Consider the following 23,805-nt stretch of genomic DNA (forward strand, 5'->3'; position numbering starts at 1 on the left):
CAGTGATGTGAAGCACGATCATCACGAATCCTGTCATTTTTCACAAACCATAAGTAACTGAACCCTGTGTACAAGCTACAAGTACTTTATACCAACAGTGCTTACACACATGCAGGACAAGCAGGAATCTGAAGGGCAACGGGAAAGACCTTTCTAATTCTCATAAAATCTACGGAAAGCACTGTAAAGTTGCCTAGCCTTATAAATGGGGCATATACATAATGCTGTGCAAGAATAATCAGCCCTGGGACAGGGGCCTCTAAATATGATGATGGAGAAAAGACTAACTGGAGCAGCAGATCTTTTAACTGCTGCTTTTGTCGGAGGGCTTTTCCTTGCAAGTCACTGAGGTTATGCAGCGGGAGTGATTCCTTCCAGCAGCCGCGGTCTGCACGTCGCATGACGCAGCTGGCATGGTTCACGTGCTCAGCTCGTGAAAAAGTGACTGCGTCTACTACAGGTGATCTATGTCTCCTGTCAAATTAGCACACCTAGCTAAAAGGTGATCAGCGCACCATTTCATTTTACCCCTGCTTATATACTGGCTGTATAAATAAACAAGTTTATTTCAGTATAAAAAAAAACAACACAGAGGTCCTGGGGTACAGCAAATCAGGGCTGCTGAACCGGAAAACAAAAAAAATAAAATAAAATGCACAGTGTTTGTTGTTCTTTCAAGCAAATTGATATGTAAGTTCTTCCCACCTATTTCTTTGGGAAAACGTCTCCTCTGAGATACCCAGAGAGATCCCAAACTGCCACCTTAGCCGTGCCATCAGCTTGTGCCCTCGTGGCACGGCTCCTGGGGTGAGCAGCAGGCGATGCAGACGGCGTGCCCTTGGTCCTGGTGAGCCTGCACAGATGAAGGATGGAGGACGGCGGGCCAGGGGAGCACCTGGACAGGTAGCAGGCAAGCAGAGCAACTTAGCTGCCCTCTGCTGACGGCCTGCTTTGTGAAACATTCCTCAGATCCAGTCCTGCACGGCTGAACTGCGGCTTAACCGTCAGGGATGCCTGTGAATATCTCCGTGCTCCCACACTGATGATGCTTTCTTTACATGTCGAACGGGTCCGGGAGGATTTCTTCACCCAGCGCCAGGCTCTACCAGCAGAGAGCCCTGGGTAAAGATAGCAAAGCTGGCACAAATCAGGCAGCAGCAGCAGCAGCAGCAGCGTGTATTCAGTGGCGCAACGATCTGCTTGGTTTGCTCCAGCTATTTCACCCCAGAAAGCTGCCCAGGAGCGGAGGCAGTGCTGCTGCTGCACCGTGCCGGGGCTGGCGATGCACTGACCCTCTGGGCGCCCAGCTCGGGCGTCTCGCCTTGTGGTGACACGGCCGAGGCTTGGTGCACCCTCAGCGGGTGGCCGTGGGGTGTTTTTTATGGCAGGGCCCGTCCAGCTCGTCCCGCTCTGTGCAGTCCCTAGCGCAGGACGCGTGGCCCTCAGCATCGCCGGTGGGTGGCTGGTGGCGAGCGGGCTGAGGAACTTTCAGGAGGCGGTTAAAAAAATAATAAATAAATAATAATTCTAATGATAAAAAAAAAACGCTTCTTGAGCAGCACTCGGGCTGGAAGCCTCCCCCCCCCCCACTACATCCCCTCCCCTCATAGCCCGGCTCGGGGCCGCCCCCGGCCCGGCCCCCGGCTCCTCCCCGCGCAGCGCGGGTCCCGCTCAACAAGTTCCCGGCGGCGGGCAGGCGGCCCTCGGCCCCCCCTTTTCTCCCCCCTCCATCCTCCCCGAGCCTCCCTCTCCCCGAAACGGGCTCCTCAGCCCATGAGGGCGCCGGGGGAAGGCGAGGCGGCGGCGGCTGCCTGCAGCCAGCGCTCCCCAGGCCGCCGCTGAGGGGCCGGCTCCGAGCCGGGGGCCGCCGCCGCCGCCGCCGCTCCCCTCAGCGCCCGGAGAGCGATGCAGCGCCCAGGGAGCGCCCAGCACCGCACGCCCTGGTGAGGACGCTCAAGGTAAGGGATGATGAGGATGAGGAGGATGATGGTGATGATGGTGATGATGATGGGGAAGGGAAGGGGCAGCCCGGTTGGGCCCCGCTGAGGGCAGAGCCCCCCCCTCGAGCCCCAGGGGCTGAGCGCCCCCCTTGACCTTGTGGCGCTGCACCGGGGGGGGACAGCAGCTCCTGGGGGTGGCCGAGGGGCAAGTTTGATAAGAGCTGTCCTCAGCCAGCTCTTATATCGCCAGGGAAGCGATATTGGGCGGTGAGGTGCTCGAACCAAGGGTAACAGGTCGGGGCTGAGGGAAACGGGGGGTTTGTCCCCTCAGTGTGGGTGCTGCTCGTGTTGGCAGCGCTGCCACCAAGGTGGAAAGCCAGGCGCCGGGTGAGAAACTGCGAGCCCCAAATCAGGTGGCGGGCGAGCATCCTAAACCCCGTGCTGAACGCCAAGGGATCGGCAGGAGAAATGTCGAGCGCGGAGGACGAGGAGCTTGGCGGTGCCGTACTTGTGGGGCGAAGCCTGGCGGGGCTCCAGCAGCGTGCCCCAGCCTTCCCTCCAGCAGCACCCCTCGCCAAGTGCCAAAAAAAAAAAAAAACACGCTCTCAAGTTCAAAGCCGGCTTTTTTCCAGCGTTAGAAACGCAGCCGAGCAGCTCGGATGGAAAGGTCTCGGTGCTCGGATAGCCCTGGTTCGGCACCCAGGGGCTGATTCTGCCCGGCCGTGGCACGGAGTCCTTGGCTGCGAGGGAGAGCGATGCTGCACCGTGCCGAGCCCAATATCTGTACCGAGCAGTTACGAAATAAAATCGCTGCCCGGAGTTGGAGTTGCTGTTGCATTTAAAGCATATTGTCTTCCCCGAATGAGCTCATTGCTGAAGGCTGACACTAAAGCACTAAAGCAGCTTTTTTTTTTTTTTTTAGCTTTTTTTTTTTTTTTTTTTTTTTTGGTGAGGACGTCACGATGCCCTTGGTGAAAAATGTGTTCTTTCGGGCTGCGTGATTATTAATCCTGCGTATTTTTAACGAGACACTCGAAAGATGTGTAATCTGGAGAGAAATCAGTGCGTTTCCCCCAGATTGATGTGCACACACACACAGGCACACCAAACAAAAAGCCAGCTGGGCAGCAGCAGCACCAAGTATTGGCGACTTATCGGGAGGGACAGCACTTAACATTCACGGCACCCTTCCCGCTAATTAAGCTCACGAACAAGTAGCTCATAAGATCACTGCTGCGTTTTTTTTCCCCGGTTAACTATTTCACCGACAGCAGTGTTTTGGTACAGTAGATGCACAGCAGCCTCCGTAATGAATCCGGAGTGAAAGGAGCAGCCAAGTTCCCTGCAGATTAAGACGTAGGGAGGGAAACGGAGCTGCTGAGAAGCCCGGGAGCCTGCACGAGTGCCGAATCACAGCGAGGCGTCCTCCTGACGTGCACTACCGGGGAGCGAACGCTGTTGGTCACCACAAGCCAGCGGTGCCTTCCTGGGGAACCCAGGCTGCTCACGCCGTTCGGAGGACACGCCGCCAACTCTAACGCTGCGTTTCTCCTGTTCTGGAGGCATTGAAAGCGACCTTATAACAGTGCCGTGCAACACCGCTTCTGCCTGCGGCTGGTGGGGGAGCGAGAGGCAGCGAAAGCTCCCGGCTTGCCAAAAAGCTGTGCTGCAACGCAGCCGGTGGTACCTCAGGGCGAGCGGAGGCAGCCTGGGCAGGGACAACTTGGGAGGTGCAGTCCCAAAATCCACGCGTACCTGGGGGAACTGCAGTGAGCCTAGGATATCAGAGAGCGGAGCCGCATACCAAGCTCGCTTAAATTAGTGATTAAAGCGGGATTATTTTGTGCCTTATGACAGGCACTATTTAAAGAACTGCTGAAAATCTGTGCGAGATATTAAAAAGCATGTAAGCAACAAATCTGGATCTGTTTCGGAGCGCAGCACTGCCTTCTATTTTGTTTGCTCAGTTTTCAAATCCAATAGGCTGTAGGGAAAGGAGACTGCAAACATATTTGAAGTATAAAAAACCTCAGTGTGGTGAATTTGGGGGGGTATTTGCTATGTAGCCATTTGAAAAGTGCTGTTTGCTTTTATTCTGCACAGAATCATGCTGTCTAACCTATGAACGTGCACAAGTGCCACTCATTAGGTACCAAGTTTCAGATTATTCTGGACTGCACAGAAGATAATCAGAGCATTCTCTGATTTTAGTGGCACGTCACTTTGAAGTCAGTTTACTACAGTGCTACGACATTCAGGCAGGAGACAGCTCTCTGCTGATCCCTTCTTACTTCCAGAGCAGTTCAGCCTGTCTGCACGTTCGTACAGCATTGGGGTGATCCGTGCCTTGAAAGTCACCTGCTGAAAAGTCACCAGGTATATGTACGGGCACGAGTCTCACAGGCAACGATAGCAGGTTGTAAGAATAATAACTCAGTGACCCAACAGCTGCTTTTCATGTCCTCCTCTTTGCTTATTTTCCCCCCTTTAGTGGCAGGAAGGCAGCAGGCCTGACTTTACTGCAGCGGTAGTTGTCACAGCCAAAGCCAAGCTGTAAGTACAGAGGCGTACGGAGGAGTCAGAGCCATTTTCCCAGTCTGAGTGAAACAGGTGGGCTTCAAAGCCCTGGCTCTGAAGAGCTCTCGGTCCTACAGCACCTGCATGCAGACAAGAACCTCTTAACCTACAGCTCTACAGCAGGACATTCCTGTCCTCACAGGGGGTGCAGAAGTTCCTCCACATCCACACACTTCGCTGATCGTTTGGCCTCAAACTCAGTCCATACCGAAACAGCGAGTGAAACATCTCACAAATGCAAAGGCAGATGTTAACACAAAACATTTGATGTAGCAGATACTGGAGAAGTTCATCTGTAACCAGTAATAGGGTTGTGCACACGTGGTCAGGCATGTTAGAAATTCAGCTGTAGTGGGGCCAGGTTGTAGGGGGATTTCTGCTAGACTCTGTTAGAGTCTAGAGTGGATTTCTGTTAGACTTTGGTATTAATTCTCAGTGCCATCAGGCAGCAGTACACAAAAAGAAGCATTTCAACAGAGGGCTAAAGGAGTTGTGAATAAAGCGCTTACTGACGCTAGCTTTCCCTGCAGAAACGCCCCCAGTTTGCTTTCTGAAGTTCTCTAACACCAGTTTCATAGAACAGGTTAAAAAAATGCGCTCAGACAGGGGACCCAAGAACATGTAAGCACGTGGCTTTTGCACAGAATTTACCAACCCTGCAGAAAGAAAACCTGCAGTGCCTGGCACACACTCACTTCTCACAATAGGTGAACACTGGAAGTCCTGCGTGAAGTTTTTTTCCCTGTAGGTGCTGTCTGCCTCAGCTGCACGGTCCCTTTCTGGCAGCAGTCCTGTGCACCGAAGCGTGCCTTCCTCCCTTCCTGATTTCCACCTGGCCATCCTGCTCCTCCAGATGCAAAGCTGAAGTTTTCCACTCATCTCCAGAGAGGCCATTAATTTTTTTATTATCATTACTTTTTTTTTTTTTTTAAAGCCCTTTTCCTCTACGTGTATTTGCTTCCATTTTACCTGGTACAGCGATTCCTTCTATTTTTGTCCAGAAAGAATACTGACAAAACCCCAACCTCATGCCACCCATGGGGAAGAGAAGCAAAGGGTTCATGTTTTTTTTTGCCTGTGTGTGTGCACTACAGCATGCCTGTGCAGGATGCCCACGTAGTTACAAAATTAAACTATTTTAAAAGCAAAAGCAAAGGAGGATGAGCCTGTATGGTCTGGAGCTAGGAAGTGTTAACAGCTAAGAAAGAAGGATTTACTTGGTTTGTGCTTGCTTTTTAAAAAAAAAAAAAAAAAAATCGTTCCCTGCTTGTTTTACAGCTGCCCTTCCTCACCTCTTCATTTTTTTAACCTCCAGGAAAAACGCAGACACCCAGTCAGTGATTCAGTCATACAAGAGACAGTCCTCTGAAACAAGCCATGGCAGTAAAACCCGTGTTGTACTCCCCAAAACATCCAGCACAGTTTCCAATAGAAACTGTCACCGTGTATTTAGTCCTGCCCTGACTTCTGAGACCCAGGCAGGTGAAACACAGCCCCCTTCACAGCAGCAGGACTCAGAAGTCGTGTTGGAGTGCAGTGAGGCACACGACGCAGACGTGAGAGCCCACCACTGTGACCACAGCGTGGGGGGAACAGACCCGACCCCTCCTCAGGTAGGGTGCTGGGGTGGTTTGGGGGTGCCTGAGCACGGCGAGAGCACGGAGCTGCTCTGTGCTGCCCACAAATTCACAGCAGCCAACGCTCACGCCAGAGCTGCAGTGCTGCTGCCTGCGAACGAGTCAGGGAGATCAAAGCTGCTGCAAGTTACAGAGCCCAAGGAAGCCCCAGGCACGTGAACCGAGGCACCAGTGACTTTTTAAAAATGAGGAAAGAGGCTGTGTAATGCCTGACAGAGAAGTGCTGAAGCAGGGGTGCAGCTTCAGGACTGCATGGTGAAGTTAGCACTGTGGAAAGTGGTTTGGGTCTCGTTGGCTGCTTCTGCTCTCCTTGGGAAAAGGAGGAAGAAGAGAATTTAGTCAAATCAATAGCATTTGGACACTCATATAGGCGTAAGAACCAGCATTTACAGCAAACCCAATCTCTCCTTCATATCATTAGTAATTGGGTGTTCATGCCCATTTCGGTGTTACATTCATTATTCCCTCCTGCAAACGCAATCAGAAATGGAGGAGGAGATAGCTGCAAGTGCAGACATTTACAGTGGGGATCGCTTTAATACATTTTTGTGTATCAAGGCCATCAGCAAATAAAACGCTGCACTATCTCTGAGGAGCTGACAAAGGGACAGACAAAACATCCCAGTGCTGAAGAGAGGAATTCAGCGAGAAATGCCGCCCAAACTGCCTGCTGACACCGATAACACTGATCCCTTCTACGGGCTGGGCCTCACTGCCTCCATTCAAGATGAATCTGTGTATTTTAGGTAGCCCTCGCTGAGCAGGCTGGTGAGAAAAATGTGTTATATCTTGCATTCGCACTTTGTGCGAGTCTAAAAACACACAAAGCCACAATAAAAATGATGCAAATTATCTGACTGGTAGGCAATTCTGGTGCCTAGAGCGTTATTCAGGCAATTCCGATTAATAATAGGGGACTTCTCAGCCACAGTCCTACAGTTTCAGATGAGCACAGTACATTAACTCAGACTGACAAAAGGGCCATATAAATATCCCCGAGAAGATCTCTACTGATTGTTGTGATGTGCTTCCTGATTGTCCGTGCCACAAATAACCCACCGACAACACCAAGCGTTTGTGGAGATCTTCCTCCACGTCGCCTCCCAGGTTCACAAAGCCCAGCAGCAGTTCAGTTTCCATCTCTGTACCACCCGTGTGTGCTCTCATCGCTCTCCCCTTCGTTCTCCATGCAGTTCTTCCTGTACTGAACCAAAAACGTTTCCCCTGGTGACCTGGAACAAGCACGTTCACCTGGGTGCTCAGCAGCTCCAAGCCTCCTCCCACATTGCTCACATGTGAGGAGAAGTTGAGACCTTGGGATTTGAGGTTTGGCACTTTTGCACAGGTGTCTGAAGTAAAGACAACTTCACCCCACGCTGGAATTCGGCTCTTCCTTCACGTTATTTCAACAGCATTGGAGAACCAGCTCTTAAGAAGGAATTTCTGCAGCATTTGGGAATATTTCTCACTCGCAGTAGAGCAATTAAATGTCACCCTGCAGGTAACCAACGTCCAGTTTTGTCCCAGCCTTTCCTGTTGCAAAGGTCAGGCTGATGTGTGCACCACTCTGCCTCCCCCACCACCAGCAGGCTCAGGTCTCAAAAGAGCCAGAACCTGCTGGAGACTAAAGCTGTTCACAGATGCCCTCCTCAAGAGGGTGAAAATCACCCAGCGTTTATTTCCCAGTGCCAGCACTGGAGCTCAAAACTCCAATCTCCTAGAATGATGTTATTTATCAATTAATAACAATTAATAACCTGTTAAAATGCCTGGTTTGGGCCCGAGCCCAGCGCCGCGGTGCCTTCCAGCGCCTCCACAGCAAAAGTAAAGCTGTAAGGCTCAAGCAAGGGGCTGGAACCTGCTTCTCTAACTTTTCCTGTCTGTATCCTCCCCATCACTTGGAAAGCCAGGATGCAAAAAGACAAGCTGAGCAGAACTGCTTTCCTTGTCATCATTTGGTACTTGTTTTTTTCCCCCTCCAAACACTCACAAAAACTACTGTTGTTTATGGAGAACAATTAGAGGTCGGTATTAAAAATAACGCAGATTAAGAACTGTCCTTAAGTTCTTGTTTTTACGCTTGCTACTTTAATTATTTAAGAGAAAGTGCCATAAAAATGACAAAAGGCTTCCAGTGAAAGTAGGCTGGCTTTGGGCTCCTGGAAGACAGCGGAATAGAAGCAGAGCTATTTGCGATTCTCCTAGCAACACATCCTCAGCAACATCCTTCCACTACAAGTATCAGCTGTAACACTGAAAGAGTTGCCATGTAAATCTGGGCAAAATAATGCTAATAAACCTTTACTCAGATTTTTATAGCAGCAATAGCTGCATAATACATTAAAAGCGAGCATAATTCTTGTAATAGCGCCGTGCCATCGTACATTCTAGCAAACGTTTCATATTGTCAGCCCTCTGAATGCTGTGAATTGGCAGGGAGTATTTCTGACACTGTGTTTGTTCCAACATGAAGGAAATGGTTATTAACTCAGGCCACAAGGGTCTGCATTATGTAAGTGCAGATCTCTTACTAGTGTGAGTTGTACAAACATTTAGGGGAAAGTAACCCTTATTGTACCAGATTTTATCGCCACCTTTTGATCTTATCTTACTTACCGATATAGGAAGCACCAAAACCAGAGTGCTATTACAAATTTGGGTTCAGAACACATAGCAGACATCAAAGATGTAGAAGATAACACGTAGCATTTGTGTACTCAGGGAAACTGCATTGTAAGGAAGTTTTAAATAGTTTATCCTGCAATATGTAGCTTCTCTATCTAAAATTCCACAGGCTTATTAAATCACATATTTTATTTCCAGCCACTTAGCTGTAAAGCTAAAGCTCACAAAAGCATTTAAAGGCATTTATTGACCACCTGAGCCATTAGCTGAGATGTGACTTTTATATATCATTCGTACAGAGCCTACCAATGGGGGGAGGAAAAAGAAAAAGAACCAAACGCCACGCGATCGTACTTAGTCCAAAGGAAGACTTTAGGGCAATTAAGAATCCCTCCTGCGTCACGCTGCAACTGCCTGATCCATAGACAGGACAGTTCTGTTGGAGCAGACTTTCCAGGACCATCCAGTCCAACTGCTCGACCATTTCGTCCTGCTGAGCATCACAACTCCACCAAACATTTGTGGTTTACAGCACAGTGCGTTATTTCCAAGTAATGCACCCCAAAGCTGTTTTTGCAGGAGAAAGTTCCTGAAAAGTGAAACATCAGCTTCAAGTCAGCAGGGTTTCAGCTTTGTTTTTGTCTGTGGAAGCTGTAAATTCTTCTCAGGAAGACAGAACAAAGGTGAAACAAAAGCAAAGCGTCTCCAGACCACAGGCTGCAAAGCACTGAGTTGGGCAAAAGGTAGCAGCGCTCTGTGTAGTTCATGGAAGTGGTGCAAACTTCCCAAAGCAGGGAGATTGTAAGGCTATGGCAGTTCGCCCTCTGCTTGATAAAATACAGAATCCATAAACGCAGCAACGAGAATGAATTCGCTATTGAGCAATAAATAGGGAAGTTCAAGAGAGAAAATTCAAGTTCAATGCCTAAGGGTTTCAGAACAGATTTAAAAAGAAAAAAATAGTTTGACATTTACCAGCACTGCTAACTTTATTATTCTACATGAACAATTCTGATAAAAGGAAGACGGAGTGGTCTCCACGTCAGTTCGGTGTGTCACTACACGCAGTATTTTTTCCCCTAACAACCATCTGGACTTTGTAACCCACAAAAATGGGGCACACCTTACGGGTAGCTAGAGGCCAGATTTCACCCTCAGAGCTGAGTATTAAAAGTCTATACGCACTTGTAACATCGGGCAAGTGTCTGCAACAACTCATAACTGGCTAAGATCATTATTAACTTCCAATTAATTTCTTCTTTATCGGTCCAGCTTGTTTATTGGACTTTACTGATTAATTATCTACATGATTTTGAGGTTTGTATGATAGAACGGCCAGTTAACCCAACGATCGGATTCCTTCTAAAAGACTGACAACGCTCCTCGGAAAGCTGAAAAAATGTCTGAAAGTTGGGGAAAAGAATCTACTTAATTCAAAATTAAGAAAAATGTTTAGATTACATGTAGAATATCCTCAGCTTGCTGTCACTGGGCTACGTGATAGTATATTGTGAATCTACCTAAATAGGATTCCATCTCCTGTTCCTTCATAGGAAGTGAATCCCAGTTTCTTTCAAATGTCTAATTTTAAAGACAGAAAGGGACTATAGGCTATGCATGCATTTAAAAGACAACCTGTGGACATAAAATACTTTTTGTAAAACAAATACACGTTACTAAACTTTATGATAATATTTAGATGCATAAGAACAGAGCTGAATTTCTTATGAGGAACTATAGCCTTGAGAAGCCTGAAGGTACGTATCCCCAGTGGGCTCCCCTTTACACAGTGAACTCCAATACTTTGCAATCCCTTGTCTTATTTTTCCTTTGTGCTCTTAACACGTGCACAGAAGTTTACAGCCAAATCCCCAACGCCTTTCCAGGCTGGGATCTGGGCCTTTTGTCTGCATGCAGAACTTGGGAAGTTGCACGTGGCCCGTGCTGTTTGCTAGCGCGTTTACGCTCTGAATACATTTCTGTGTCAAACTGACAGGAATCAAATTGAAATTACGAGGTAGGTTACAAGGCTCCTTTTCCATCATTAAAAAAAATCAATAGAGAAATCCGGCAGCTTAATTCCCTGGGTAGTGCAGTGACTTTGAGCAGTTTGGGCAAGGGGACAGTGAAGTCCTGTGCAGATGTGCTTGTGGTTTGCCTACCGACACAGACTTAATCTCGTAAGTGAGGCACGAGCCGGGTAAGGCTGGTCTCCTTCCTGGCCATGCCCAGCACCACTTCTGAACCAAGAGAAGGAAATCCGGGCAGTGTCAATGAAAATGAAGAACTGAACAGGAGACATTTATTAAGTTGAATAAAACATGCTCCTGAGAGCCTGAAATAATAGAGCAGGTGCTTTCCATGGCTTAACTAGGAGATTCTGTACCAACTTCAGGCTTCTCTGTGCATCGCTTTATTATTATTGAACAGTTTATTTCCATATTCAAACATCAGGGAACACTGCTTAAGTTTAATCAGCCAGGAGTTTATAAACAAATCAAGGCTAAAAACTGAAAAATAAGCTCTGTGATCATTACATATTCTGCTTAGCAAATCACGTCACACAATCAGGGCTTGTTTAGAGGAGCCACAGACAGAAAGTTTCAGTGTGTGCTCTCTGTTGGCATCTGCAGCCGAAATTCAGATCCCAAGCCTTTACTAGCCCCGTGATGCGGGAAGCCATAAGGTTTGCAGTGCTCAAGCAAATTGAGGATCTCCATCATCAGGATTACAGATAGATAGTTTGGGAACTGGAAACAAGTGATAATGAGGTTTCCTTTTCCAGTTTACCCATCCAGGTGCAGGCTGTGCCCATGGCACACTCCTATTCCCCATAAAATCTGTGCGAATTTTGGCACTGAGCTTAGTGGAAAGAGGGGAGAGCTCTAGCACCAGCTGAGCTCAAATACAGGTGAGATGGTTAAACAGCACTCCCAGAAGAGTACCTTGTAGTGTCAGTAAACCAAGCTTGGAGTCAAAACCTTGTCCAAAACATAATTGAAACAAAAAGTATTACGTATTTAACGCAGAAAAGTTTATGTAACTCTAAATCAACTCTTGGCTCAACCACTCTGCTTTCCAGCGTGCACATCCAGTTCTCCTTCAACATGCTGAGAACTGAGTAAATCTTCCAAAAAAATCAGCTCTCGTTCTTTTGGTGGTTGTCAGTCACAGCTGCTGATAAGATTGTTAGTCCGAGCTACTGGAGGGAACGGAAAACTCTAGATTAACTAAATCAATCAGGCCCGTGCAATTGGGAAAGGGAGACGAGCATTTTTGAAGAATCAATTTCTGGCTATTAGAGACACGCTTAAAATTAACTGCAACACCGAATGGAGTGCTTCATTTAGCTATTTCTACTCTGTAGAATATCACCGGGCTCCTGGTTTCATCTGGGTTAGCAGCTCCATTAATAACATTAATGGAGATAACGTAATTCCGCCAATTAAGTCATTCCAAACAGACCCAGTGATCCACGATTCCCAAGGATTGTGGGATAAAGCAGTAACCCAAATAATCTGAGATTGTTCCCATGTATTCTAATAAATTATCAAACCAACACTGTAGCATAAATTGTGTGCTGGTGGAGCCTACTGTCAAATAAAGTGCCAGAAAACTGACTCTGCCAGGAACATTGACAACTCTAAGGTATCCTAAGAGATGTTTGCAGTGAGTGACTTCCAGATCTAACAACCAACTTTTGTGAGCCTCTTTTATGGGTAAAAATGCATCCTCTCTTCAGAAATAATTCCGGTATTTCAGGTGGATTTCACATCTTTCTAAGGCAATGTACCATATCTGGTAAAATTCCCTAATAGTGCAGGAACCCAGATGAGCAGATTTGAACATACAGGACACAATGGCTGTTGTATTACTGTATTCTTTTTTGTTTTTGGCAAACTTTCTGACTTATCAGATCTATGGAAGTTAAGATAGACTTGCTTCCAATAGCTCTATATTTATGAAAGTGCTTTTTTTTTTTTTTTTTTGACACTAGTTTTTACAGCATATTTTATCCATGTGCAGTATATATCTGTCAAACAGCAGGCTGACAGATGCAGAGGTTTGTATCCTACAAAGCGCTTCGTTATCCAAAGTGTTGTAAAATTCCACCTTTAGCTAGCTGGATGCATTTTCTACCAGCACTGCTTCTGGAAGCTGGGAACAAATGGGATTCTGTACCCAGGATGTGTCTCACGGGCGTCACTTCACCCTGCAAGTGATATGATTTAAAGACAGCCCCAAACAGCCAGCATAGGATACTGGGGTTCTACACGCAGCACAACTGGCCCCTTATTTAGGTTTTAAATTGGAAGAAAAACTTTGTACCATTCCTACGTAGTTCACTTTTCTGAAAAAAATATCTAAACATCATGGTTTACAGGCATACAGAGAGCTGAGCGTCCATACCCAGGCACAACATACAAGAGATCTCCGTGACATAAATTCAGCTTCACTTTTATCTTTAGGCTCCCTTTCACCAGTTCCTTTTACCATCTTTTTCCCCATAACAAGAGGGACATGGTCATGCTGCTATCAGGCACTCTGTTTATACATACAGACTTGTATCTAGCACTCTGAGAAATCTAGCTGAAATAGAGAGTATAACATGATAAAAGTTTAAGGATTGACACATTTGCAAGAGATTTTTGAAAGCTGTTGGATAAAGCAGAGGCCCAGCCTTGCAGCATACAGGTTGTCTGCCATGCACTTTCATGTGTTCGTATTTCCTAGGGTTGTAATTACTTTTTTGAACACTGTAAACATTCAGATTTCCACTGAATCTAACTTCTTATCTTGTATTAAATTAAAACTGAATACAGCCTAGTCATAGATATTCACTTGTACCGCTGAGCTGATGTTATAAAACATACCCAATAGTGGCACTTAAGTCTTCAAGAGTTTCAGATTTTTTATTAATGGGAGAATTTTTATCAAAAACGTATTCCAAATGCCACACCTGGAAGTCCCTTTGCTCATTATACCTCGTACTCCCAGCCCCGCTGAAGGTACAGCCGTGTTTAAACAGGAGACACCCGCAGAACACCCGGATTAAGTGAGAATTGGGTAATTCAGTAAATCTCAGCATTAGGGAGGAATTTGCGCAATAGGAGACTAAAAATGACAACTTCAAATGAAGTGTAAAAATGAGGTCTTAGCCATCCAGTTACTCCAGATCCCACATGATCTGCACAGAGATAGAGCTGCTTTTTCCCTTGCTCTGTGCTAAGCAGTTGGCATCTCTTCATCCTTGAGGAGGTGCTCGTATTTCAATAGCAGATTAAATCATTGCTCTGACTCATCACAGTTTTCGTTGTTGTTTTTTTTTCTTATTTTTCAGTACTTTAGGATACTTTAGGACAAGAAGCTCTGTTATAAAGGTATATTGTGCTTCTAGTAAAGGATGGCTTGTTTTGCATTTGAAGCAAAACTAATTTCTGCACTGCTGCCTTCTTCCAGAAACTTTCAAAGACCATAAACTTTATGCACACAGCAGGACCAACGGGTTGCTAAAAATTCATCTGCATCCAGATTTTATGTTTAGCTGTGAGGTAGATTTCAAAAAAAATCCAGGTATTGACATCTAAAATGAGAAATTAGATAAATCTTGTGCCAGGACGCAAACTATAGTGCACAGGAGTCATGTTTTCTGAGCAAGCATGCTGTAAAAATAATGCCGGTTTGATATTTCTTGCCACCAACATCTGCATTAAAGGAGAGTTAAGGGTATGGTGCTACAGACTTCTCCCTAAATATACAAACAGGCTTTTAAAATTATTTTCTCTTTTACTTTTTAGTAACTGTGAAGTAAATTGAAGTAACCCGCTTCCTGAGCGCCTGGTTCCCGTGCAGCACAGCCTGCGTGGGGAGCCAGCCCCCATAGAAAAACCCTGGAAAACCTCCTGGGTGCCAAAAAAATGGGGTTTCACCCCCGAGCAGCTGGGTTTGTCACCCTGCAGAGGTCACAGCTGCTCCCCAAGAGCAGGTTTTAACCAATCTCATAAAGCACGGCAAGATAAAGGCGCTATTTTTTAGCAAAAGACCAACATCTAGTACCTAATAGCGAGGATTATGAGTTAATGAAGAGAATCCAGCAAAAAAGGTAGTGAGCGCCGACCTCTTTAGTGAGAGCACAGGAAATAAGCTCAAATATGAAAAGTTTGGGGAAAAACTAGGGGGAAAACCTCGTAGTTCTGTTATAACACGGGCTTTTTGAACTGTTTTTGACTGCAGGCATCATGGTGAGTAAGGAGCCCAGCAAATGCTTACTCACCGCCTCGGAAAGCGAAGTTGAGCCAGCAGCTTCGCTCGCTCTGGAGATGAAATATGCTCTGGATCCCAACCGGCAGATCAAGAAGCGCAACAAGGCCCTGCAGGTGAGATTCAAGGACATCTGCGAGGCCCAGAACGAGCAGCGGGACAAGCAGCTCGCCACCAGCCAGGACAGCGAGAAGCGAGAGGCGAAGGCGCTGTCCTACAAAACGGCCTACCGCAAGTACATGACGGTGCCGGCCCGCAGGTCCATCCCCAACGTCACCAAGAGCACGGGGGTGCAGACCTCCCCCGACCTCAAGAAGTGTTACCAGACCTTCCCCCTGGACCGCAAGAAAGGGAATATCATCAAGAGCGCCTCCGCCGTCGACGCCTTCAAGGGCGAGAACAACGGGTTCCTGGTAGACCTGAAGGACAAGGAGGGCAGGAGCTCGGGGGAGGAGGGCCAGTGGGGCAGGAAGGCCGGCAGCCTGCAGACGGCCGAGTTCATCTCCCACGTGGGCGAGCGGGCGTGCGCGGGGGCTTGGCAGGGCGCCGAGCCCCCCGGCTGCCCCCTCCACAACGCGGCCAAGCCGGAGCCGGGGAGCGAGGAGCCCGGGCAGCCCCTCCAGGGGAGGGTGTTCAAAACGGAGGTGGCCACCCTCTACCTGCCGGCGGGCGGCGCGGACGCCTCGCAGCCCGAAGCCGAGTGGTCGCTGTGCCCGGCGGGGGGCGAGGAGGACAGCAAGAGGACCGTGCACCTCAACGGGGTCCAGCCGCAGGCCGCCGAGGCGCCCTCCTGCCCGCTGCAGGCTCGGTGCCCGGCCGGCGAGCGGCACGAGCGCAGCCCTCAAGGCGACGCCTCGCCCAGCTGCCAGGCCGCCGTCGCCCTGAGCGAGGAATGCCAGCAAATCGTGCCTCACACCGAAGTTGTGGACTTGAAAGCGCAGCTGCAGGTGATGGAGAATCTGATCAGCTCCAGTCAGGAAACCATCAAGGTCTTGTTGGGGGTCATCCAGGAGCTAGAGAAAGGAGAAGCTCACAGGGAAGGGTGAGTACGAGGCTTTGAAGCAACTCTAAGCTGGTTTCTGTGCCTTTGGTTCTGAATTTGCTCGTGTGAATTTGTATCTGCCCTCCTGCAGAGCACCGAGATGTGCTTTGTGTTACTCCTCATGCATACACGGTTTTGCTGCTTTAGGAGTCCCGGAGAAACCTGCCAAGGGTATTACATTTCCTACCTGCATGTCCCAGCAGAACGTAATTAGGTAGTTGTTTACTGGAAGACCTGTAGGAGCTTTTCTGCTCCAAATCTGCAGAGCCGTAATGAGTTTGTGCCCACGCGGGCACCGAGGTACTGCAGTCCCCTAACGCACACTGAGCCCCTCCTGAAGGGGGATTACGGGGGGTGCTCGTCCATCAGCAGCCCAAATTAACCACAGTCCCTCAACCTAGCACGAAGGACAGGACGAGTCTTGGGTGAGAAACTTCGCTTTTAAGATAAAGGGATATAACTCGATATAATTCCATTAGGAGCATGCGGGTTTTGTTTGCTGTTTTGTTTTCAGCCTACTGAATTCTTTAAGAGAATGAAAACTTTGAGTATCAAGTCTTTGTAGCATTGGTACTACTCTGTATGTGACAAACTCTCGGGCACAAAGGAAGAAGTTTTGTTTATCACTAAGTTATATAACTTATCTCAACCTTTAGTGCATTACAAGTAGTGGTTGCTGCAATACAGCATTTAGTCCTTACCCAGAGACTCCAGCCTGTCTCCTGCGTTACCTCAAACACTCTTCAGACTTGTTTGCTAATATTTATTCATTTATTACCCTTCAAAATGTATATGCGCTAATTAAGTCATAACTTCTCAGAAGAAATCTAGATTTTAAAAGCAGAAACCTGTGGCTGTTGCTACTTAAGGCAGGCTGTGCTTTAATTTCAGTCAGAAAGGAACATCTGAGGTTTGTAATCCTTCCTCTAGGAACATGGAAAATACCTTGTTAACCCTACGATCTCAAAATGTTTTTCAGTAGAAATACTGTAAGCAGCTGTAGAACAAACTAAAAATGCTAAGGTTGTGTTGAGAAAACTGTCCAACAGCTAAGATGATGATGATGATTATTATTATTTTGAATATTTATTTTATATATTAATTATGAATTTTAATTATTATTTTTAATTATTATCAATTTTAAATATTATTTTAAATAATCTGTCAATACCTGGATCTTTAGACTGGGAAGCTTCTTGACCTACCAGAAAGCAACACACTTTCAGATTTATTTAATTTTTATAATTACTCAGAAAAAAAGGATTCCTCTGACTGTATTAACTTACAGAATCTCTACGAGAATCGGAGAAGTGGCATGCTGCTTCTCAAATCACAAAATACAGAAAATTATTTTGTTGTCCTAATTCATCAGCTGATCACCCTGTGTGTGTGAAACACTCACACCTACCCAACAAGGTCATCTGCCAGATACAACAGCCTTTCCTCCAAGGACTTTCGTGCCCATTTTTTCCTCTTTTCCCAAAGATACTGGAGCAATAGGTCCACAAATGCTTATTTTTCTTACCCTCACTTATATAAGGGTAATGTTTAAATGAAACCCATTTAATGTATCTGACATTAGGAGGGTTCCCATGCCCTACAACACTGGACCCACCTATAAACCCCCGTTCTTTACACTATCTGCATATCTAAGGCAGTACAGATTTGTGTGTCAGTCTGCGAGACTATATGATATTTGTAGCACTCCTTTACTTTTTCCCCCCCAGGTTCCTTGGCAATGGTGAGATGGCCCTTCCTCACCACCTAAGGACACATCACACGTTTTGAACTCATTTCAAACACGTTCTGGTGCGTGGAAGAGGCAATTAAGATGTTTTACCGAGTCTTTGATGTTAACTGCAAAATCATAACCGGTGGCACTTCCACCAGCAGTGGAGGTTAATTATAAAAACTGGAGGCAAGATATCTACAAATCAAAGTAAGGCTTGGGATGGGGAGTTGTTTTAAACACAAGGACACACAAAGGTACCGTCATAAAACTTAGCAAGAGCAGAAAAGAGCTCCTCAGACCTGCTTGCAGCTCCTCCTTCCTATGCTCTAGGCACACCCCAGATGTGCCTCCTCTCGTGAAGGATATAGAAATGGTGAAGGAGGAAAGGAGAGATGCGTATTGTATCTTTCCTCCTGGTTTATGAGTTTCTGTATTCCAGATCCATTGAATTTTCTAGCACCTGGGTGATCTTAAAGGCATTTCTGCCTTTACTAGCCCCTGATTCCTGTTAGGTCAGTTTACAGCAAGAAATTGAGCAATATTACTGCTCCATCTCTGCTTTCTGTAGCACGTGCAAGTCTTCCATGAACCAACCCAAAAAAGTGTTCTGTGTTTGTGGCATTTCCTGCTTTTCTTACGTGCATTAACTACCTTACAATAACACACATCGAGAAACAAATACAAATAACACACTGCTGGGAAAAAAATCGCTAACACTCAGTCAGATTCCTCTCCCTTCAGGAAAATTGGTGTTCTCTAAGTGCTGTGGTGGTGCCATGGGACCAGTGCTCAGTGGATTCATTTTCACTAATATGCTGTAGGTCCTGAACTGCTATTACTGCAATTCATCACTAAATGAGTCTATGCCAGCAAAACTGTATCAGCATCTCTGAAGATAGTGGTAGCATCCTTTGGGTGAATATCATCCATGGATACTTTGCAAAGTGTCAGGACTACATTATCTGCAATTAGCAACAACACACAGCCCTCGGCTCGGCTGAAAAGCGACTGGAAAAGCAGGAGGAGGAAAAGAACATCTTGCCTTAACACCTGGCAAGGTGCAGAGGGCTCTTGTTGCCCAAATCTGATGCTTCAAGCATCAGCGTCAACTCTGCTCTCTAACCTGGGGTCAGGCCCAGGTGATCGGTCACAAAATGCAAAGTTTGGGCCATCGGGAAAAAAACACGGGGTGCAGCACAGTTGTAATGCATTAAACCTAAACAGATTTGGGGGCAGGTTAGAAATCCTTCCTGCGAGCTTGTGACATCCTCCACGTACTCCCACTGAAGATTATCAAAGCTGTACGCTTCTCGTGCGCATTGTTATTTAATAAAACTCAGCAAAATGGTGATTATATCTTACTATGTGGGAGCCTCTACCAAAAAAAAAGGAAAAAATTACATCACAGCCAAAGGCTTTAACCAACCTTTGTGTTAAGTCATGCATGGCCAAAAGCAGCAGAGCTCCAGCTTCGACTCAGACTTCCAAGAGGAGGGGAGAAGTGCTGAGTATTACATGCAGCATGGTGCAGCGTTATAACCCAACACAGGTTATTTACAGGAAAATAAAGCAAACGGAATTCAGAGCAAACTATTAGCAATCTGTAACAGCTGCAGATGTTTGTCTCTATTGAAACACGGTGCCCTCGGTTAAGCGAGGCAAAATTCTGCTCTGTTTACCTGTAAGGAGCCTCACCGAGGCCAGGAAGAGCAAAATCCAAGTCACTGATTTCCAAACCTGGCCAACGACGGCACAGCCCATGAAATATGTAACAGCGAAGTATTTGGAAGAGGAACAGATAATCGAAAATATTTTGCAGCTGGAGAACACCGATGATCTGCCCTTTAAATCTTCACCGTGAGAAGTAGCAGCAATCACGGCCCTTCTCGTTATACCACAAATCAGTAATTTTAATAAACAAAGTACTCAATTCGCCCTACAAAGCTGAGTCACAGTATTTTGACTCTGCCAGGCCAAACGCTACGTATTAGGCACCAGTTAAATGAGCCTGTTTCAGACATCATTTATATTCATTTGTTAGCAGGCAGTGGTTGAGGAATTTAAAGAGCTCTCAGCAAACACGGCTGCAAGATGCAGTCCCAGGCAGCAGCAGCAGCTCAGCCAGCTGCTTTGAAGGGGCTTTGAAGGCAGTACGATCTCCGGGATGGGATCTGGATGTCATTTCACGTCTCCTTGCAATGAATACAGGATATTTGGGTCTCTATTATCATTTCTCAGCAGCAAAACAAAGCCAAACCGTGTTTGCTTGGATGTTGAAACCGAAGAGGAGAGGAGGGCAGCACTGCCAGCGCCCACCCAGCATCACGCAGCCCAGCGGCAGCTTGTCCTGACTCAGGAATGATGGCAAATGAAAGGCAGGTAGCCGAAGCAATTATTACCCAGCTTGTTTGCTTTCCTCCTTTTCCAGAAGCTGCTCTGAGCACAGTCCAGCCACGCAGCTCAGACGAAGGGGAAAGAGCAAACACCGGCAGTGACAACTCTGCTGCCGGCCTCAATCCGCCTACGCACGAGCCAACACTTAAAAATGGGCAAGTTCCTTATGTCACATAAGGAGAAGGGTAAGCTCAAAAAGCTTACAAATACAGCCCTGAAAAACACAGCCTTTGGAAATAATGGAGTAGCGGCAGAAATGATATGACATGGCTTTGTTCGGGATTGGGTTTTATTATTTTTTTTCTTTAACCTCTCTGGTTTTGTTTTGCTTTTTCAATTACAGACATAGCACAGGAAACGTTTAAGAAAATTGTTCCTAAGAGAAAACCTGGAAATGGAGGAAAGCAATCTGTAGATAAGCTTAAAGGAAGACAACCGCACTGTAAAGTAAGATACAAAAACCCAGAGAACACAAGCAGCTTTATCTGTGATGCCCAAACGACATCACGTTTTGCATCGTGGTAGTGCAGCCAAGTTGCAGGACACGACACCAGCAGACCTTTGAAGTGTAGGGGCTGCAGTGACTGGACTTTCCCCTGGGGGATCTTCACAGACATCCCTTTGGTCTGTCCTGGGGAGCTGCCAAATCCGTTCTGGCCGTTAGTCTGCCTAAGACCACCTCCTCCATTTCTTGCTAATCCCTTTACTGTAAGCACACACTGGTTACAAACCCTTCCTGGACTAGACGTACCGAGACATCTCGCAGGCTGTAACAATTCACCTTCCTGTGGCACACAGGACATCTCTTCACCTGCATCCTCCATAGCCAGGGAAAAGGAATAATTTCTGCACAGATCAGTGCTTCGTGGGCCTTGTGACTCCAACCGCCTGCTTTGACAATTCTGCTCTATCCGTGTGTCATTCATTGCTGTTTCCACCAAGATCAGCCTCCCCTGGAGCATTCCATTACTGCAGTGCAAATCCATACTCAAGTAGCATTTTATTTTCTAGCTCCAACAACTCCCCCCCCTTTCCTTGCAGCCATCCTATAATTCCTCCCTCTCTTTGCTGGAAGCACGCAGATATTTCTAATTATGAGGAGCTAAACTGTCAGCTCTCTCCTGTCACTGCCCCACAGGTGCATCACTCCCTAAACTCTGAGCCACACTCAAAGGGCACTCCATGAAAATTCCTATTTTTCCGGGGTTAGGTCATTAAAGCAGCTTTAAGACCAACTCTTAAACTCACTGAAAAACAACGAGAAGTTGGATATGAACAGCGCCCAACTTGTATTTCACAGCACAGTGTGTCAGAGATCGTCCAGATTTGATGGGATTCATACTTCATATACTTTTTTTTTCCTTCAAGAGTTGAACAAATGTATTCCACTGCTTGTAACCAAAGCTCCAGATCATACTGGCAAGGTGGATAAAAAGCAAGGGCAAACCTTTAGGTTTAGACCTTTAGGTAAAAGACCTTTTGAAACAAATTTATTGGGGCTGAATGCTTACTCCGTGTGCTCCAGAAACGACAGGAGGACCGCTCCCAGTCTTGGGGCACAGCAAACTAAACGTACCGGCTGTTAGCTGCAGGTACCGCACAGCACAGCTGGAGAAAACAGCTTGGTGTGTTCAGAAAAATTATGTGATTTGTATCTGCTTGCTATTCACCAGGTTTTACGAGCCAGATGAAGGACCCCACCTGTTTCAGGGGGGTCACCAGCCCTCCAGGAAGGGAAATCTCTGCTCCAGACACATCGGGGTGGCTGCACTAACACAAAGGGCAATAAAAGCAAACTTCCACATTCAAAACCAGAAATACCGGTGAAGTCTTACAATGAATGACTGAGAAAAAAGTGTAAGCAGGCTCGTGTTCGTGCTAAATATATCCCTGTGAGTTGCGGCAGATCATAAGGGAAGCTCTTCCAACTGTCACCGAGCTGTCCAAATTACATACCTGCAAGGAGAGCTCTGCTAAATCAGTCTTTTAAAGAGGATGTTATTTAGGTACTGAATTACCAGTTTTCGCTTTACACAATTAGAGTAATCCTTTAATAACGGCATTTTGAATGCTGTAGTATTAGATTGCAACGAGACAGAGCGGTGAGCCACATCTCTACCCAGTCAGGTAAAAATGAGCAAAATGAGCTTTACGGTCCCAAGTTTCTCGCCGCTGTTGGTTCTGCAAGAGATCAATCCCCAGATTTCTACCTGACACCTACTTCCGAGCCTTATGGGCGTGCACAGAGGTATGCCTGGCGAAAAATGGATCTTGACTATGGGCAATTTCAGTAAAAAGGCTTGCCTGAAGAGGGGCTTTTTGCTTTTAAACTGCTCCTGGCTGCCCCCGCTCCAGAGCTAAGAAAGAAATGTGCAGGTCAGTCCTATGGGAGGACACCTTCACAGAGCTGAGGGACAACGAGGAGTGGAGCTGGACTCCGATATCCATGGCTTGTTTCAGAAATGGGAGGTAAACACCTCCTATGCCAAAGAGCTCCCAGGCACGCGTCTGTTTGTCTCCCCCCCAGTGTCACTGCTGGCTTTCTTCCTCTATTACAACACCCAGGTCCTGTTCTCAGCTCAGATCTTAAAAATCCCCTATCACACTGCTTCGTATTTTCTTATTGTGGCTTTGTTTTGGACGTTGCAAATACAGAGAAATTCTGAAGATGGATGAGTCAATAGGTAATGGATTTAAGGGACACGGCGCAGCCCAACACGGGCACGCCTTTGCTGCCTGCAGGCAGTACCAGGTTATTCTTCCCACTCACCCAACCATTTTTCCACGTTATATACAAGCACTTAGGAAAGGAGCACTTTAATAAATCACAATTCACACATTTTCTGCAGCAGCTTATTGTCATTGCTCCTTTCTGCCTCTCGCTCAGCAGTAGGACAGGGATCTGTGGGGTCCCAGGGCAGCTGTGAAGGCAAAGTGCCCTTCTGCAGGCTGCTGGAAGCCTCTCCAGCACCCCGAGCTGTGCCTGGCCCTCTATGAACAGCATTTGGGCAGCAGGATGATGGGGTGTGTTTTTCACAACATCACTTGTTGCACAAATAAATAGAACAGGCCATTAGATTAGGTATTCTGCTCTTTGTTTCCTCCTGGTTATCGGTAAGAAGATGAGAGAGGATCTGAGCGTGGTCTAATAACTCAGCCAGACTGGGCTGCGGAGATGAGCAGAGGTATTTGGACATCAGCAAGGCAATTTGCACTCCAGAATACTTCAGCCTGGCAAGATTCGGACATCGCTGTGGTAAATGAGATTTGTTCCCTCCACTGCCACCGACACGAGCCCAGAAAAAAGTTGTGAGGTGGGACCTTGCTGAGCTGTGTGCAGAGCTCCGGCAGATGCAGGGCTGCTTCTCCACCGGTTCTCCTGCACTGCAGTGAAATCAAACCATCAGGTAGAGAAATGAGAAAACAAAGTGCCGGGGCCTGCAGAGACCTGCTTCCAAGGGCCTTCCTGCTGCTCCTCCTTCCTGCAAGTACTGACCTTGGAAGCACCACTCAAACAGCAAGAGCACCGGGCAGCAGCTGTACTAGGCAGAAGTCTGAGTCCAGCAGGAGCCTGGCACCTAGAGAGGTCTGAGGGCA

At 47.0% G+C, this 23,805-nt stretch overlaps 2 protein-coding genes across 3 annotated transcripts in view; one reads left to right on the forward strand and one right to left on the reverse strand.

Annotated features, from left to right (window-relative positions):
* The window catches only part of DOCK1 (dedicator of cytokinesis 1), a 258,024-nt gene that overhangs the window by 142,867 nt on the left and 91,352 nt on the right, over positions 1–23,805 (reverse strand). The window lies entirely within an intron of this gene.
* The window catches only part of INSYN2A (inhibitory synaptic factor 2A), a 37,518-nt gene continuing 15,481 nt past the window's right edge, over positions 1,769–23,805 (forward strand). Inside the window, exons 1-2 of the mRNA XM_082764405.1 lie at positions 1,769–1,958; positions 15,014–16,082. Coding sequence (XP_082620531.1) covers positions 15,019–16,082 — 1,064 coding nt within the window. The 5' untranslated portion in view covers positions 1,769–1,958; positions 15,014–15,018. The remainder of the gene's footprint in view (positions 1,959–15,013; positions 16,083–23,805) is intronic.

The sequence above is a fragment of the Aythya marila genome (assembly GCF_965140915.1).
Source record: "Aythya marila genome assembly, chromosome: 7".
Classification (NCBI taxonomy): Eukaryota; Metazoa; Chordata; class Aves; order Anseriformes; family Anatidae; genus Aythya; species Aythya marila.